Source organism: Arthroderma uncinatum, assembly GCF_011692745.1.
Source record: "Arthroderma uncinatum strain CBS 119779 chromosome Unknown scaffold4, whole genome shotgun sequence".
Lineage (NCBI taxonomy): Eukaryota > Fungi > Ascomycota > Eurotiomycetes > Onygenales > Arthrodermataceae > Arthroderma > Arthroderma uncinatum.
In genome coordinates, this window is record NW_022983866.1 from 2,146,278 (window position 1) to 2,163,456 (window position 17,179).

The 17,179-nt window shown below is 45.9% G+C and overlaps 6 protein-coding genes across 6 annotated transcripts; 2 read left to right on the plus strand and 4 right to left on the minus strand.

Moving 5' to 3' along the window:
- Window positions 1-277: 277 nt before the first annotated feature.
- On the minus strand, window positions 278-1,891 carry GIQ15_06000 (hmg-CoA reductase; the record flags this gene model as incomplete). The annotated part of the gene is made up of 3 exons (XM_033553417.1): window positions 278-539; window positions 615-1,727; window positions 1,797-1,891. The coding sequence occupies 3 exons, from the start codon at window positions 1,889-1,891 to the stop codon at window positions 278-280; spliced, it is 1,470 nt and encodes a 489-aa protein (XP_033404561.1).
- A 1,458-nt stretch (window positions 1,892-3,349) lies between these two features.
- GIQ15_06001 (geranylgeranyl pyrophosphate synthase) lies at window positions 3,350-4,665 on the minus strand (the record flags this gene model as incomplete). The annotated part of the gene is made up of 4 exons (XM_033553418.1): window positions 3,350-3,664; window positions 3,723-4,131; window positions 4,189-4,343; window positions 4,408-4,665. 4 exons carry the CDS (start codon window positions 4,663-4,665, stop codon window positions 3,350-3,352), a joined length of 1,137 nt encoding a protein of 378 aa, XP_033404562.1.
- A 707-nt stretch (window positions 4,666-5,372) lies between these two features.
- GIQ15_06002 (hydroxymethylglutaryl-CoA synthase) lies at window positions 5,373-8,449 on the plus strand (the record flags this gene model as incomplete). The annotated part of the gene is made up of 6 exons (XM_033553419.1): window positions 5,373-5,532; window positions 6,015-6,643; window positions 6,697-6,828; window positions 7,396-7,486; window positions 7,733-7,927; window positions 7,992-8,449. The coding sequence occupies 6 exons, from the start codon at window positions 5,373-5,375 to the stop codon at window positions 8,447-8,449; spliced, it is 1,665 nt and encodes a 554-aa protein (XP_033404563.1).
- A 568-nt stretch (window positions 8,450-9,017) lies between these two features.
- On the minus strand, window positions 9,018-12,112 carry GIQ15_06003 (ent-kaurene synthase; the record flags this gene model as incomplete). Its single annotated transcript, XM_033553420.1, has 4 exons — window positions 9,018-10,730; window positions 10,788-11,074; window positions 11,131-11,251; window positions 11,312-12,112. 4 exons carry the CDS (start codon window positions 12,110-12,112, stop codon window positions 9,018-9,020), a joined length of 2,922 nt encoding a protein of 973 aa, XP_033404564.1.
- Window positions 12,113-13,080: 968 nt separating this feature from the next.
- On the minus strand, window positions 13,081-14,157 carry GIQ15_06004 (uncharacterized protein; the record flags this gene model as incomplete). Its single annotated transcript, XM_033553421.1, has 2 exons — window positions 13,081-13,739; window positions 13,803-14,157. 2 exons carry the CDS (start codon window positions 14,155-14,157, stop codon window positions 13,081-13,083), a joined length of 1,014 nt encoding a protein of 337 aa, XP_033404565.1.
- Window positions 14,158-14,655: 498 nt separating this feature from the next.
- GIQ15_06005 (uncharacterized protein) lies at window positions 14,656-15,596 on the plus strand (the record flags this gene model as incomplete). Its single annotated transcript, XM_033553422.1, has 2 exons — window positions 14,656-14,948; window positions 15,005-15,596. 2 exons carry the CDS (start codon window positions 14,656-14,658, stop codon window positions 15,594-15,596), a joined length of 885 nt encoding a protein of 294 aa, XP_033404566.1.
- Window positions 15,597-17,179: the final 1,583 nt, after the last annotated feature.

Here is a 17,179-nt window from a genome sequence, read left to right on the forward strand (position 1 = left end):
TTAATACTCGATCTGTTGGAAATCATTCCTTATCCTTTCAGGGGTCAGTTTTCCTGGTAAGAGGTGGCTATGGAAACTTGAAGCACAACCTTTTCACCTCTGAAGTACATATCTTCCAAGGTTCCAACGACATTAGTAGGTAAGGTCCATTATATCCCTCTCCATATAATATTCTATTTACTACAGCAGGTATAAAAAAAATCGTGTTAATTGCAGCTATTTCTAGGTATTAATATTCGTCTATCCATGTCTTGATCTATATAACGATAATAAATGCTCATTTTCGGTTATGCGCCATATGGCTTCGGACCAGCGAACCAGCCGCAAGTGCTGAACATAGGCTCAACTCTCCCGCCAACACTCCTGAGGCAACGATTCTAGCGAGTTTCTGTGCATTCCCTCCGGGGCAATCCTCCTTCGAACCTCGTACACCCATCAAGTCAAGCATTGCCTGCTGAGGACCGAGTATCGTTCCGCCTCCAACAGTTCCTACCTCAATTGAGGGCATATAAACGGAAATTTGGAGATCTTCACCGACCCTGCAAAATATTGTTAACATCCTGCTTCCCCTGAATTATAGCAATGGGAGACATAAAAGGCAGGGGTGAACTTACTTCGTCATGGTGGTCAGGCAGCTACTGCTTGCAACATTTTGAGCTGGATCTTGGCCTGTAGCAATGAATATGGCCGTAACGATATTTGCGGCATGCGCGTTGAAGCCTCCAACGGACCCTGCAACAGCGCTTCCAACCAGGTTTTTGCTCCTATTGAGGTCAACCAATGTATCCACATCAGTTTTCAATGCTGTTCTGACAACATCTCCGGGTATCGTTGCCTGTGCACTAATGCTTTTACCACGTCCTTCAATCCAATTGATACCGGCAGATTTCTTGTCAGTACAATAGTTTCCGGAGAGTGACGTAACATGCATATCCTCAAACCCGCCTTCCACCATCGCTGCCAGGGCCTTTTCCACGCCTTTTGACATCATGTTCATCCCCATAGCATCGCCCGTGAATGACTTGAAGCGAATGAACAGCTCGGAACCGACAATGACGGATCTAGCACTTTGAAGACGACCGAAGCGGCTAGTAGAGTTGAAAGCTGCTTCGATTGATCGGTATCCATGCTCAGAATCCAACCAGGCCTTCGCCTCGCTGGCGCGTTGAAGGTCGCGGAAACGGACGGTTGGCCCCCGGGTCATACCATCGGCCAACAGGGCAGTGACAACACCACCCCCAGCATTAATAGCAGTGCAGCCACGGTTTGTACTGGCCACAAGAGCGCCTTCAGTCGTTGCCATAGGGATAAAAACTCGGGTTCCGTCCACGTTCAGGGGTCCTGCAACCCCAACCGGAAGAGGCATATATCCAATCACGTTTTCACAGCATGCACCGAGGACCTTTGCGTAGTCATAACCTTCGTGTGGAAGATGAGAGCCTTCTAAAGAGAAGTTCGACTGAGATATGCATTCATAACGAGAAACGACCTTTCGCCTGACTTTTACTGCTCTTGCTGGGTCCTGGAGAAGTTTTTCGAGGCTATAAAGGGGAACTGCGCCTTGGGCTCCAAGTTCAGCAACCTTATCATCGGTCATAGCTCGTATCTTGTCATCTTCAGGGCGCCCATTACGCTTGGTATTCCTTGAAAGGGTAGCAACAGGCCCGGTTGCTGCTTTTTTACCTTGGCTGTTGACAAGAATCGGGGGTTGACTCCGGGGGTTGGACCTGTATTCGCTGTCAGAAATACATAGTGATGCAAAGATGATAATAACCATGACGGTCCGCACTCCTTACCGTGACTCAGGGGAAGGACCAACGCCGGATTGACCACGTTTTGGTAACAGGTATTGCGCAGTGATCATCACAGCAAAAATAGCCGCAGCCAGCATGGCTTGCTTCGACCCTCCCACCAATTGAAGTAAACGTGCAATACTCTTCCGCATCCAATGGCGAGGCCGGGAGACATGAGTGCTGAGCAATACAAATATATTATTTGTACCACTTTCCGAAGGGTCTGAAGTCTCGTTCATGCCGCTGAATATTTCCTGTGACTCAGATATAAGCTATGAGAAACACAGTTAGCCTCATTCAATTTATAACTATACCAATAATATAACTCACATCAAGGCCTGACACCTGCAGATTAGAGGCTCTATGGGCATGGAGTAACGACTCCAAGTCCCGGAAGACATCCACACGTTTTTCCACCAATCTGTCTTGCTCAAAAGCTTCTGTTTGTGTCCATATTGAAAAAGTCCAGAGCAGAACTAAAAATGTCAGAGCTTGAACGGCCAGCCTGGTTCTATAACCTGCCCGCCCGAGCCCCGACGACAGCATTGGAAGTTTCACCATCTCTCTCCACTTTGCCCTGGTCACTCGTCCTTGAAAAGATGGCGTCAAAAGCGAATTCTCTAGACAACTCGGGCGAGGGTATCAGAGTGGCACGAATTGGATTGAGAAGTGGTTGTCCTCGCTAATCGGTCAAAAACCAGAGGACTTTCTAGTTCTTTTGAAAGAGAAATATGTAGAGGCTTGCTCCAGCCTCTACACCAAAAATCGAATATTCCATCTCATCCATAGGGTAGCAATGGAATGGATCAACGGGATTGTCTTGGAGCATAGTTGATGAGAAGCTTGTCGGCGGGAGTTTCGGTGGCGGATCAAAGGATCAGGGATGAAGAGATCGGGAATGTTTATTTTCTTCTCCCTCGATTAAAATAGCAACTACGGAGTAAAGGTGCCATTATTATTGCTAGTGCATAATAACAAACAGCTTTTGGGGGGAAAGCGGGTGGGTATCTGTGGTTGAAAATAATATAATCAACAATATGGACTGGGTAGTTTCGAAATGTGTGCTTGTACCACTGGTCTTTGTCAGCTCGTCCATTTTCTAGATCAGGCTGGCCACGTTGGTTGGCATGACGTAGATAATAACACCGCTAATAATAAAAGAGGCAGATCTAATTAACTGATGCTAGTTCAGAGCCTATGGATATTCAATAAAGGGGCTTGGCCTAAAATTTCAACCAATGATATCTTAGTTAAAGATGGCTGTTGAAAAGGAAATATAATTTACATCTCAAACTCGAAGCATGGTGAGGGATGAGGAACAGAATTACAGTAACTCATTTGGTTTATGAACCCAGGAGTTGTCTAGTTTATAGATGCGGGAATAATGTGATTGTTTACATGCGTGGGTACTCATTCTTAAAGAGGACAATTTATCATCATGACATTGTAACAAAAAGTGATCATACATAGAAAATAAGGAAAAAGGAAACAAAATGAAAGAGAAGAAAACCCCAAGACAGTAAAATTGTAGCAATAAAAAGAAATAGGGTCATCTGTTAATGACAAGCCTGGAGACTTTTCACTAGGTTATCCAGCAAAGCTTCAAGCTTAGGATTCGGAATCTTAAGGTCCAGCAAAAGCTCCCTTGCCCTCTTGTTCAGTTGTTCAAGAACCTCCCTCGTATACCCAAAGCTCCCAGATTGGCGGAGGCTCATGACTGCACAAGCTTTGAGAGTGTCATCCTCGGTTTTCATCCGTAATATATCAAGGATGTCGTCCTTTCTAGAGCTTTCGGTCCATATGGCATGGCATATTGGGAAGGAGAACTTGCCCTCCGTTAAGTCGTCGCAATAGCCTTTTTGAGCGGCCATCTAACATCTGTTAGTATACAATCAGGCATCGTCAGGAAGTTCGATATCAAATGTTTACCTTGTCATCCACCATATTCTTGTAGTCATCCAGAATCTGGAAAAACAGGCCAACCACATTAGCCAAAGGAGTAATATCCACAATACGCGTGCTGGCGCACTGCAGAAGTCGAAGAATTAGTCTGAAGAGTCCGCCTGTTTTGTTTGCTATCATCTGGAGGTAGTCTCCCTCGGAAGGTGGTTGAAAGTTATCACGCCAGAAGAGCTCCATCCCTTGGCCGCGATGGAGATTTATCAACTCCTCATTGAAGATTGCCAACGCCTGTGGCCAGTTTTTCAAACGCATAAGTTCCTGTTGTGCCTGAAAGTAGACATAATTCGCCGAATTGATGGTCTGGGCAATGCCGTAAACCCTATGTGCTGTTGGGACGCCCCTTCGGAGCTGGGAGTTATCTTGTATATCATCGATCCTTGACCTATGTCAGCATAAACGATAAAACAGCGGGTAGCAAGGGGTTTGGCCGTACATCAAGGAAGCATTGTGTGCCATCGTGATTGTTCGTGCAATAATCTCGCACGATTCATCATCCACCTTCAACCAAACATTGAACGCATCTAGAAGCCGCCTACGGATCTCTTTTCCAGGCAGCGCTGCGATGTAGTCGTAAGGCTCGCGAATCAGCTAAAAAGATTTTCTCAAATTAGCATATATAAAAGATTAAAAAAAATTGGGCTCAGAGGCCAACCCTTTCATTAGCCGGGTTCCATTCCATGGACAATTTACTGTCGATGGAGTCACCGCATTTCGCGTCTGGTAGAAGATCTTTATGATTCTGAGGTGCGACCGATGTGGACCAGCTGCTAGTTGACGATATGGAATCAGTCGGTGTGTGACTTAGGTTCCTGATGCTTGGAGACGATGCTCCAAGCGACTGATCCAGGGTGCGTTTAAGGGGTGTGCAAGCCATTTCGCCTGCTGGAGAAGAAGGCAACTCTGAGATCATATGGGTTCAGTGTTTCCGATGCGTTGAAGATTATACGTCAAGATAGATGTCTCTGAGGCCAAATATGTCGATGTAGATGTTGATGTGCATGAAAGTGGACGTATATTCAAGGATATAAGAACGCTTTTGTACACATTGTTCTGATGAAGAGAAATGATATAAAGCCATGTAGCTCTGAAGGTGTTCAGCTCTTCAGATGTGCATACGACTGTATGGTATGGCTGCCGGAGGTCGATACGGATTCTCGGAGGGAGTGAAGGATCTGGATGACTGGATGGACTAGAGGATCCAGTCCCCGACGCTGCCTTCTCCGAATATCAAGCTCTATGAGTTCATCGTCAACATCTTCTCTAGCTGAGCGTTGATTATAGCTGGCGACCGAAGAGAGAATCCTCCGTGGCGCCTTGGAGGCCATCAGGGCTATTCGTTGTTAGCATGGATCCGTCGCCTGAGGATGTGCCCGATGCGGTCTCTGATAGCGACTCGAAGAACATATGAAAAGGGAGAGATTCCTCTTGTATTTTCCAATATCGAGACACATTCGAAAGAAAGCAACATCTTCATCAGCATCATCTTCCCTTTTTCAAGATGCCAATTGCAACCAGCCCCAGCCCAGCACCCTCGATGGCAGCTTCTAGCCAGCTCTCTTTCGACCGTCCACAAAATATAGGAATTAAGGCCATTGAGCTTTATTTCCCGAATACCGTATGGACTCCTATCTCTGGGCACTCAAGATATATCGAGTACTGACCAAGAATTTGCAGTGTGTTGACCAAGCTGAGCTCGAAAAAGCCGACGGTGTGTCCTCGGGCAAATATACCGCCGGCCTTGGTCAGACGCGGATGAGCTTCTGCAACGACAGGGAAGGTGAGTTAACAGAATGTTCCAAGGTTGAGATATCCTTGCTGACCTGCAATGCGAAGATATATACTCCATCTGTTTGACTGCTTTGTCGTTACTCCTTCGAAAATATGCCATCGACCCAAAGAACGTTGGGCGCCTCGAGGTCGGCACCGAGACGCTGCTCGACAAGTCGAAATCTGTCAAGAGTGTGTTAATGCAGCTGTTCCAAGAAGAAAATACCAATATTGAGGGCGTCGACAATATAAATGCTTGCTACGGTGGAACAAATGCTTTGTTTAATGCCGTCAATTGGGTTGGTTCGCCATCTTGGGATGGACGTGATGCCATCGTCGTTGCTGGAGACATAGCGATCTATGGCAGCGGCCCAGCAAGGCCAACCGGTGGCGCTGGTGCTGTTGCAATGCTCATCGGCCCTGACGCTCCAGTAGCCGTGTTGCCTGTGCGTGGGAGCTATATGCAGCACTGTTACGACTTTTACAAGCCAGATTTCTCCAGCGAGTACCCCATTGTGCATGGCCATTACTCATTGGAGTGCTATACCAAAGCACTTGATAAATGCTATGATGCATATAAGCGCCAGGAAGAGCGTTTTACGCCCTCATCTACGCCGGCTGCACAAAAGGTCATAACGGACCGATTTGATTACATGTGCTTCCATTCGCCAAACACGAAGCTGGTATCCAAGGCTTATGCCAGGCTATCGTACAACGATTTCAAGGACCAACCCGACCATCCCTCATTCTCGACTATCAATCCCTCCTTTCGCACCGTTGGCTACGAGGAATCGCTCAAGGACCGGAAGCTCGAAGCCACATTCAGGGCACATTCAACGGAGTCATTCCTCCAACGCGTTTCGCCTAGTATCACGGCGCCAACTATGTGCGGGAATATGTACACCGCAAGCTTATACTCCTCGCTAGTTAGCCTTCTCAGCAATGTCGAACCAGAACAATTGCTCGGAAAGAAGGTTGGCATGTTCAGCTACGGTTCGGGATTGGCAAGCACACTTTTCTCTCTAGAAATAGTTGGGGATACAGGCAACTTACGAAAGGCATTGGATCTTACCAAACGGCTTGAGGCCCGATCGGTGGTTGACCCAGTAGGATACAGCAAGGTATGTCGACCAACACTTTCGATCCTCTGAGAACTAGCTAATTTGATATGTAGGCAATCTGGCTTCGTGAGAAGGCCCACCTTCAGAAGGACTTTGTACCTCACGGCGAAATTACCAGCTTGGCACCAGGCACATATTATCTCACAAAGGTTGACGACCAATTCCGGAGATCATATTCCATTGCGGTATGATGACCTGTTAACACTACGAGGAAGATTTACTGTGATAATGTGTGGTTTGTTTCATGTTGTGATGTTCCGGTTCATATTTTATTACTTTATTATGTTTATCTAGAAATTCAGACCTAATTTACTTTACGTGTGGCCTTTCTTACCGTCGCTTCGGATATGGAATGACTTGATTATTGGGGTATTAAAATTAGTGATAGTCAAGTTATCCACGACTAGCTGTGCTAAATAACTGGTTCTAATACGACTGGACTCTAAGGATTATAGAGGAAGCATAGCCAAGGTTAAAAAACATGTATTTATTCACCAAGAAGATGAATGGAAACATAGTCTATAATTGGGGTCAAATATAGATAGGGGCTTGCTACTATAGACTAGTTAGTAATAAAAAGGGGCAATATGACAATGATAATGTCAAGGCCACTGTTAGCAGTAACATCAAGATTCAATCCAGATGTTATTCTACCTTCCCCTGGCAACCTTCTCATAATCGATATAGGTTTTTTTATTTACGGAGTGCATGCTCCGCGTTCCCGTGCACTATTCGCTGGCTCCTTGTTCTAGTACGATCCGCCGTCGGCAGCTCGGAGCGTGGATCTGATCCTTCAATCCGTAACACCGCCATGCCGTTCTTCTATTCAAAAGCTCTTTAAATGTAGCTGGTTCTTTCATAAATATGTAGAGACATTTCCGTGGCCTGTTGATTTATCTGCAGCTAGAGTGAGTTATGTCCTGTCTTTATTCTAGCTATCGAAATCAGAGAGACGTTACAGAAATGCCACATAAAATGGCCTTCGGAAAAGTATACACATACAAGGTACGGAGTATATTCTGCCAATTTTCCATGAGGCTTATACTATGCCGTTAATGCTTGCATGATGCCGTTACGCTGACAGTTTAGTCAAGGGAAGCCCCCGAGCCATTGGCATATTAGCAATCGCCAAAGCTAGTGGACTCGAGTTAGAAGAAGTTGAGATACAGCCTGCCAATGGAGTTCCTGACGAGTACCTGAAGCTGAACAAGCTGGGGAAAACACCTACATTCGTTGGAGCCGATGGCCTGGTCCTCACTGAATGCATAGCGATCGCCCTTTACAGTACGTAAATCCGGAGATAACTTGCTGTCAACCACCTCTAACAAAGCAAACTTGCTGGACATAGTTACCAGCCAAGATCCAACGAGTACTCTCCTAGGCGCATCAGAAATGGATTTCATTCATATCCTTCGCTGGCTATCCCTTACCAACACAGACGTCGTCACCCGGATGGCGGACTGGGTCCGCCCCTTGATCGGCTACACCCCATATTCGAAAGAGGCAGTGGAAAAGGCACAGAGGGAAACGGACCAGGCAATCCAGATATTTGAGGAACATCTACAGGACCGGAGATTCCTTGTGGCAGATCGGCTCACGCTTGCAGATATCTTTTGTGCTGGATTGTTGACCTTTGGGTTTGCAAAGGTGTTTGATGAGAAGTGGAGGAAACGATTCCCCTACTTCACAGGCTGGTTCGTTTCGATCACAAACCTCCCGATGTTTAGAGCAGTTGCACCCGTTGTGCATATGGTGTCTGTTGGTATGCCCAACGAGCGGCCAACGGAGCCGTTCAAGGCCCCCTAATGGTGCTGGGGATATACCCTTTTTGTCTTCTGTTATATGGCCGTGTTTCGATTTCGTGGTCTTTTATAATATACAAATTGCCACTTCGTATGTAGTTACGGGGTAGAGATGATTATACTATGGAGAAAACTTGAAAACAACCCATCAGCTGAAATGCATGGGGAGTTTTATATCTTCTACTAGTAGAATGCATTCTTCACCCAGTCAGATATATCAATACAACACTTTATACTAATGGTTGAATATTTCCCCATTACTTATAGATGCCTTGTGAAAATGGTCTATACCATAAAAATACTTCACAATTACTAATATGTGTTTTTGTTGATGATTATCATAGGTCCGTGAGTTCTAGTATGAATCCTTACTTGGACGCACTGCATTTTACCCCTGAAAATGCCACTTAGCCTTAAAAGCTTGTAATATTTATCAGTATTTCCGGTTAGTAATTAGACATACAGACATGAGTTCAATTTTATATAAATTCGTCCTTGATGTATGCGTGGGCCAGTATCAAATAAGATTATATCCTGATTAAATACAAATAAAAATAAAGGAGACTACCCACTTACATACGACTCGCAATATCCCTGGCAACATAAATTTGGCCATACAAGTCGGTCACATCACAGAACATTTGCACCTTTTGCAGTGCTCTTTGTTGGGCCTTATCCTTTGCAGCTAGGTTTCGAAGTTTCCCAAGAGCGGTTTCCATCTGCTCGCGCTCATACTCTGCTAGAAGAAGCAGCTCCTTCCTTAGGGAATCGTCGTCGGAGCCACCATCAGACGGCGAAGATGGAGCGAACTCGGGGAAATTGACAGAGTTCAAATTTCTCTCGTCCCTATCACGAGCCACGGATCCATAGTCATTGTACATGCGGCAGAGAGTGGCAAGGTGACGACACATTGCTTCTGAAATATACCTTTGCTGGATTCCTAGACTAGCAGAGGGACGATTTCTTTGCTCTGCTGCCAGGAGACATTGATAGAAGGCGAAGGAGTATGGGCATGATGTATGGTTGGCCGAGGTCGTGTGCACCCAATTGTAGAAACTCGTGCGAGGCTGCTGAAAGGTCATGTCTGATTTCCCACCCTGGCAGTCAAGTTGTTTAGAGAACTGCATATTGTCCTCGGATTGTTCCATATGGGATAAGAGGAATGTTCGCAGCTCTGTTTTGACGCGCGAACGGTCTAGTGGAGTAGCTTCGTTGACGCAGGGGTGGTGCATGATGTAACTTATGAACGAACGTAGAACGTCAGATACATCCTGAAGGGATGGGACGTCCCGGGATTCTTTCCGAGTTTGAACGCCATTATTGGATCCATTTGCATGTTTCGTAGGAAAACTACCATTAGACGCTGGATGACTCTTCGTTAGCTTCATTTTCTTCAAAGCTGGACCACATGCCTCCTCGGTATTTGCCGCACCCTTTAGATTGACTTCAATGTCAGAAAATATACCATCGATTATGGAAACGAGAGCGGAATTTTCCATTCCAAAATATCTCCCAACGACAGCTTCCATATATTCATCCGCCTGGTAATTGAGGAAAGAAAGGATCATCATATCTCGAAGCGTCTTTGTGGGAAGGAAGGTGTTGTTGTGGTTACTATTCCCAGTCCATGTAAAGGGAATATATTCGAAGTATTTGTCCTCTTCCATTTGCGTACGGGGAAACACATCCAGCCGAATCTGGCGCAACTGCGGTAGGAAAAGATAGGCCTCAATGAGTGCTGCGCGGATCTTCCAAGGCGCCACGCTGGAAAAAAGTGGGAGACTGGTGTAAAAGGCGACGTATTTTTTAACGGACTTCTCAGGGACATCAACAAGCGAGCTGATGCTGGCCAAAACCTGCTCCCGTTTGTGATGTGCTTTGAGGGCTGCTAGCACATAGCTCTCGCATAGCACAGCCGATCCATAGGTGACCTTCTCTATCCAAAGAGAGTCTGGGCCCTCTCCAGAGTGTAGTTCTAGGAATTGTCGACCGATGTCAATTGACGTGTCAATCACAGGAAATAGAGTCTCCAAATGCGGCAAACAGCAGGCATTCAATATTGTGAGAACTGCGTACGCCGTTTCCTCCCGGGAGCCACGGGGTCCCCAGGAACCATCGGAGTTCTGCTTCTGCAGTGTGCGAATTAACGCCTGGTAGATCGATATAAGAACCTGATCACGAATGAGAGTTTCGGGGAACGATGGGAGGTTTCCAGAGTCCCATACAGCCAGAAGTTTCGATAAAGCCTCTGTTAGCAGCATGTAGGGATAATACGTCGATATACTCTGTATTTAAAACGAGTAAGTAACAGCCTATCAGTCAAATAATGGAAAGCAGCCTACCCATTTATCTTCAATGAACGTATCGCTCTCCCACCAAGTGTTGCACAGAAATTTCGTCGCCTTCTCGATTTGCGAAGTATATACCGATGGATCTGGTTGGGAGAGAAGTGCGAGCAAAACATTACAGTTTGCTGAAAAACTCGCATTTCGCTCTCCTCGATATGTACGGAAATGCGTTTCGCATTCAAACTCCTTGAGTAACCCGGCAGGGGATGTATGATGACCAAGAATACTTAAAGCAAGCAGAGCTTTGGCCGTATCATCTGCATCTGCCTCTAGATTACATGCTATTAAACACAGTCAGCCATGTAACAAATTAAATATTGCACAAAAATAGACTCACCAAATCCTAGAAGACCCCCCTGTTCTTCAACGGCTGATTTCAGGAAAGTAGCTGCTCGTTGCGCCTGTTCCTCGCCAATGTCTGAAATAGTGAAGCTATTCTCAAGAAGCGTGGTAAGGACCTTTGTGCAATGTTAGTTACGTATCTATAAAATGCGTAGAAAATAGCGGTGGCTACTCACCCAGGTCATCTCGAAATATGTCGAAGGAAACGCACTGGGCACACCACCACTGCCTTGTCCAGCGCCACTCCGGATAACGTCATGCAAATACTCTTCCGCTTCATCATCCCAGGACGAAGAGTACATTAGGTAGGCCGCAGTTGAAGATGGCGAAGCCATGAAGGCACCGGACTGTTTGTGGTGGCTGACCTTGTCGAAGTCAATCATCCCCACAAACGCTTCGAGGGAGTGGAGAGCAGTCGACTTTTGCTTCGCGTAGAGGTATTCCGGCTTCAATTTCGACAACTTGATTTGGTTCAATTTCATAAGGGCGGGTCGACCGGGGAAATCAAAGGTAAGGTTCTCGCACTCCAACAGACGGAGAATTGAGGGCACGAGGATCTCGAAGCCAACACGGTCAGCACTTTCGACATCCCAGAGCTGGAGTTGGACTTTTAGCGAGATAATAGCTGACTTTATCCGCCGATTAAGCTCTTCGTCGGATGGGGAGGTAAGTTGAAGTCTCTGTTTGGAGTGCGCAACAAGGGCGAGTAATGCAGCCGCTGTATTGAGAATGCCATCAATCCCAGGTTCAGCAGTCTCCCACCCCTGGCCTTCTTTCTGTGTTTGCAGTAAGTATTTAAAGCACTCAGGGAAGAGCCATTGCGGCCCTTCAGGCGAATCCTTCGTGATCATAGACACCCATGCTGTGTCGTAAACAGCACAAGACATGAACCCGACCTGATCATTCTGACCGGAAAACAACCGACCTACAAGCTTGGATGCCTGTGTCGATAGATCGAGGGTTTTCGCTGGTGACATGGTCAGTTTTCTGTGGAATCTGCGGAGGAAGGGTATAGAATGGATGTTTACCAACTTGAATCCTACAAAGAGGAACCAGAGCTCCCCTTTAAATCCATTCATAATACAGCCTATACTATCAATTGGAACTCAAGACGAGAATATCGGCGCCAGGACGGTTAGGCAAACGTCGTCCTTGAGCCTTGAGGGAGTGAATGGATCGACTCTGTGTCAAAGGAGCAGCGAAATTAGTGGCCGTAGAACCTCTTGGATCCATCGGTCCTTTCATTCCGATGGATCAAGCCCCGGTTTCCGCCCCGCGCGACTTGTACGGAGTTCGATTTTTGATATTCAAGGCACGATAGATGAAGAGAATCGGATGAGCGGAATCACCCTTCCATGTTATGTTCTCGCATAACTGCCTTGGTTGAAGTTTGAAGATCTCCCATGTCAGCGATAAATATTTAAATAATTGGCCAATAGAAAAAAGGAGTCTAAACTCGCCAATTTAGCGACATCTGGGACGCGTTTGTTTTTAAAATTCATTTTGTGATCATAAAATTATGTTTGTCGCAATTTGTTCTTATTTTGATTTTATGTTTGTTTGTGTGCGATAAATAACATAAAGGAAAGCACATCTATTACAAGGCTAATTGCTAAGAATACCTCGGTATTACGATGGAAGCCATATCGGCGTGGAATTCAAGCGAGGTGGTAGTCATTCGTGACAAGAGTCTACTAAGGAGCAAACGAATGAAAATAGTGAACAAGTAAGACTAAGCCTGTAGACATTCAATTTCATTTTTGGTATTATTTCCCTCCCAATGCATAAAAATCGCCCAACGCCAGCCCCCTTCCCGGGTTTGCAAATGAGATACAGTACACCAAGTATGTGAATGGGGTAGAATGTAGAAACGAAAGAAGGTAAATAAACAGGAATAGAACTGGGTATGCATTTTTATCAGGGTCAGACCACCTCAATGGCTCCATCATGCATCTCCGGCGGCGCGAGAAATTAGATCTACCGTATGCTTCCATACAGTGTCGGGCATCCCCTCTTCCCGGTACTTCTGCATAGTCTTCGGTGCCTGTTTCCCCTCTCCCTTCCAGTTCAAGAGGTATGCACCACCCCCGACTTGCCCTGTAGATCCAATGGCTCCCTCCAACCCTCCTGGGACAGGAACACCCTCGGCCGGGGAAGAACCCTTCTTAGGCGCATATAGACCCGATGTAAGATGGAAGAGATGACGTTCTCCACACTCTTGCACATTGACTGAGAATGGCCACATCATCGGCCATGCAACATAATTGTAGAATGCTGCCATGGGGGGAGGGAAGCTGTTGGTGTAGATATTTGACCGCACCAGGCCAGGATAGATATGCATGAAGCTCACGGATGGGTGTGAGGAAGCAAGATGTTCCATGGCCAATGACGTCATGGTAATAGCATGCTTTGCGCAATTGATGATTGAGTAGTTGTGTTTAAGATCTAGATCGTCGGGATTGACACCAAACTCGAAACCTCCTCCAAAGATACTGATGACTCTTGCTGGAGTGGCAGAATCGAGCAACGGCAGAAGATTCTGAATGAAGCGCATGCGAGAGTAATATCGGAGAGCGAAGAGATGGTCGATTCCTTCACTAGTTTCTATATCGATGGCGTGTTAGTTCCCCCTGGTAGATCTAACCATCCACGATGATAGGGGCTTACCTTGTCTTCCAGATAGAGAGATCCCGCCAGGTGTCATGAAGAGTAAATTCAGCTTTCCCTCCTTGCTCTTAATTGCTTCGCAGGCGGAATCCACGTTTCGCATGAGTGAAACGTCTTGCTCGATGAAATTAAAGCTCCCCTGAGGGTTGAGTTTCCTGAGGTCTTCAAGGAATGGTGATGCCTTTGATTCGCTTCGGCCGATGATGTATACCTTTGGCTTTTCCGCATGGATTGCGAGTTGGCGTAGAGTGCTCTGGCCAATGCCAGTTGTACCTCCAACGAATAATGCTGTGAGGCCAGGGATTGCGGCTTTGAGGCCTTGGTTCGACGCTCGAACTGTTGCTAGTGACACCATGGCTAGAAGCGTTCTTGTTTTCTGCAGCAAATTCGAAGGCCGTAGGGTATAATAATTAAAAAACCAAGTTCCAATCAAGGAGGTTGTGGGATACTTTCATCCTAGTTGCAGCAGTTAGCATCGTCTCTAGTTCGCATGGAATCATGCATACTTACCGAGATGAGGCTCAATTCGTATAGTCTTCTGAAGGAATAAGAGTAGAGATGAAGAAGCTAGAGGCTAAGATAGTTATACGATTCCTTCAATATTTACCATCTATATAGTCCTGGGGAAGGCGAGCAACTTCGGCCCGTTCGGGGATCAAAGGGCCGACGAAGGATCAGCTCCATGCCGAGCATCTCCAACGCGAAAGGAGCACAACATCCAGCTTCGGTACTGTGTATTATTCCTCCCACGCTGAGGAATGGAGGTAAATATGAAATATAGAAAAAGAACCGGCGTCGTCGAATTTCGAGATGTTGCGAATTGTGCGAGCTTGTTTTTTGAAGACGAGGCGAAATGATGGCTGCCAACAACACGAGTAAAGGCGTTGACGCCTGGATCAACTACTATAAACCGCCAGCAGATGGCTCTCTGCCGCAGCATAACGACCTGGAGATCATGCTAGGAGATAAGGACATGGTCTCCTATCGCATGCGCATCCACGACTTGCGCGGAAAGGAGAACGACTTCACACTCGATACCCACGGACTACAGTACGCCAAACTGCAGACGAAAGTCACTGACTGGGCAAACGAGGACGAGATCAAGTCGACGTATTTCCCAGAGGTTGAGGAGCTCGTGAAGCGAGTGTGAGTTCGGTTTAGCCATACTTTTAAGGCTGCAAACTAATCAGGCGTTTTTGCAGCACTGGAGCTTCTCAGGTCTTGGTCTACAACCATACCGTTCGCAATGCAGCCGCAAATGACTACGGAGACCATGTCAAGGGGATCCAGGGTGTCACTGGTCCCGCGCGCCGCATCCATGTCGACCAGACTCCCGAAGGTGCAGCGAGCACGGTGGCATTCATGTTTCCAGAACAGGTAGACGACTTTACGAAACGGGGATACCAGCTTCTGAATGTTTGGCGGCCGCTCACTCGCGTTTGCCGTGATCCACTGATGGTGGCAGATATGTTGAAGATGCCGGAGTCGGATCTCGTCGTCGTTCCGCGGTCCTACTATAACGGGATGAAATCTTGGAATTACGCAGTAAAATACAATGGAAGCGAGGCCGCTAATAATGCGGAGGCAATCGTCGACGGGAAGAGTAGTGGAGGAGAGCACAGCTGGTGGTATATTGGCGATCAGGAGGCAGACGAGGCCATGATATTCTCTTGCTCCGACCTTCGGCCTGGGAAACGAGCGAATGGCGCTGTACACGGCTCTTTTTGTCTTCCTGACCAGGAGAAGTTCCCGGCTAGACAGAGCATTGAGGTTCGCGTGGTTGCAGTCTACTGATTCAATAATGTGCCTTTTGTAACTATTGTCCAAGACTCTGTGTTCGGTACTACTCTCCTATAGCTATTACACTGGGCCTTTAGAATGACGTCATAGCATTACCCCTATATATGTTGTCGGATTCCTGTGTGTAGGATATACAACTCGTTCCTAAAACCAACGGTACCCATTGGACATTAGGCCTTTTTGTCCCTTGTGGTCCAACATATATTAATTGACAATGATTTTAATAATAACATAATAAACCATCCTTTTAATTCTTCACAATGGCTAATTCAAGCACAAAAATACCCAAAGTTGCTGATTCTACACTATTGATCGGGCTTCCTGAGGGGACACCTGAGGTCAAATACACCAATATGAAGGATCTCGGGAGCTCAGTAGATAAAAGGGCTAATGCATGTTGTTCAGATGATTCTCTGAGCCCCTTTGTCATAGTAGTAGATATACCACCTACTATCCTCCAAGATTTTGACAATTTTTATTTGGATAAAGGCCCAAAAGTAACAGTCAACATCCAAGATGGCATTTTTATTCTTGAAACGATGACCCGACAAGCTCATGAAGTAGCAGCCAGGAAACTCGAAAGCTATATTGCCAACGAACTCACAAAAATGAATCTAGAACGCAAAATCACTATTTCTGGATCTACTCGAGTGACAAGCAACACTTTTATCAAAGAGCCAGATGGCAGCTTTACATTGGCACATCACGACTGGCCGATTTTAATAGTTGAGGCTGGACTATTTGAGACCGACTCCAAACTGGACATAGATGCAAGAGGATGGCTCGAGTCGAAAGGGTCAGAAACAGAGGTTGTTTTGACGATAAACATAAATCGACACTTTCCCCAAATCTTTTTCAAAAAATGGGAGAATCCTACTCCGTCAGAGCAGAGAAGAACGCGCTCTTCCCCCCAGCCAGCAGCAATGACAGCGAATATTGATGTTACCCGTTCCAATAACATCACCGAAGCTACAGGCAACATGGTTATACCATTTGAAAAGATAGCTGGCCGCGAACCACAGAATGACAATGAACATGACATCACCATCACAAAAGCTGCTTTCGAACACATATCCGAGATTGTATGGATAGCTCAGAAATTTATGTGATGCCAGTCGTTGCTATCTTTTCATGTTTTCAACTGATGGATATTAAGGGAACTCTTGTAGCCAACAATCGTCTTGCCATAAAGTATTTAACTTGATAACATACCTTGGACTCCCGGGCTACTTAGATCTACACTACTAATGAAAACATCAATGGGGAAGATACTATAAGCTTAAGGTGCATTATCTATGAAGCCTTGCTAAGTACCTTAAAAAGAGTAGAGTTCTATAGCAATACTCTTAATATAATAGAAGAGTAAATTATAGATGAACATCAGCACCTTTCAAATAGTAAAGGGAGACTAGGATAACGAGACAAGGAGGCAAATAAGAGATCTTAAGGAGCAAAGCATCTAATACTACGTTATAAATAATTAATAGAATCTTTACTTTGCAATGACTAAAAAACTCAGCAATAGTTAAGATGGTATATAAAGGCAATATGTGCAATTTGGAACTGGTAGGCTAAAA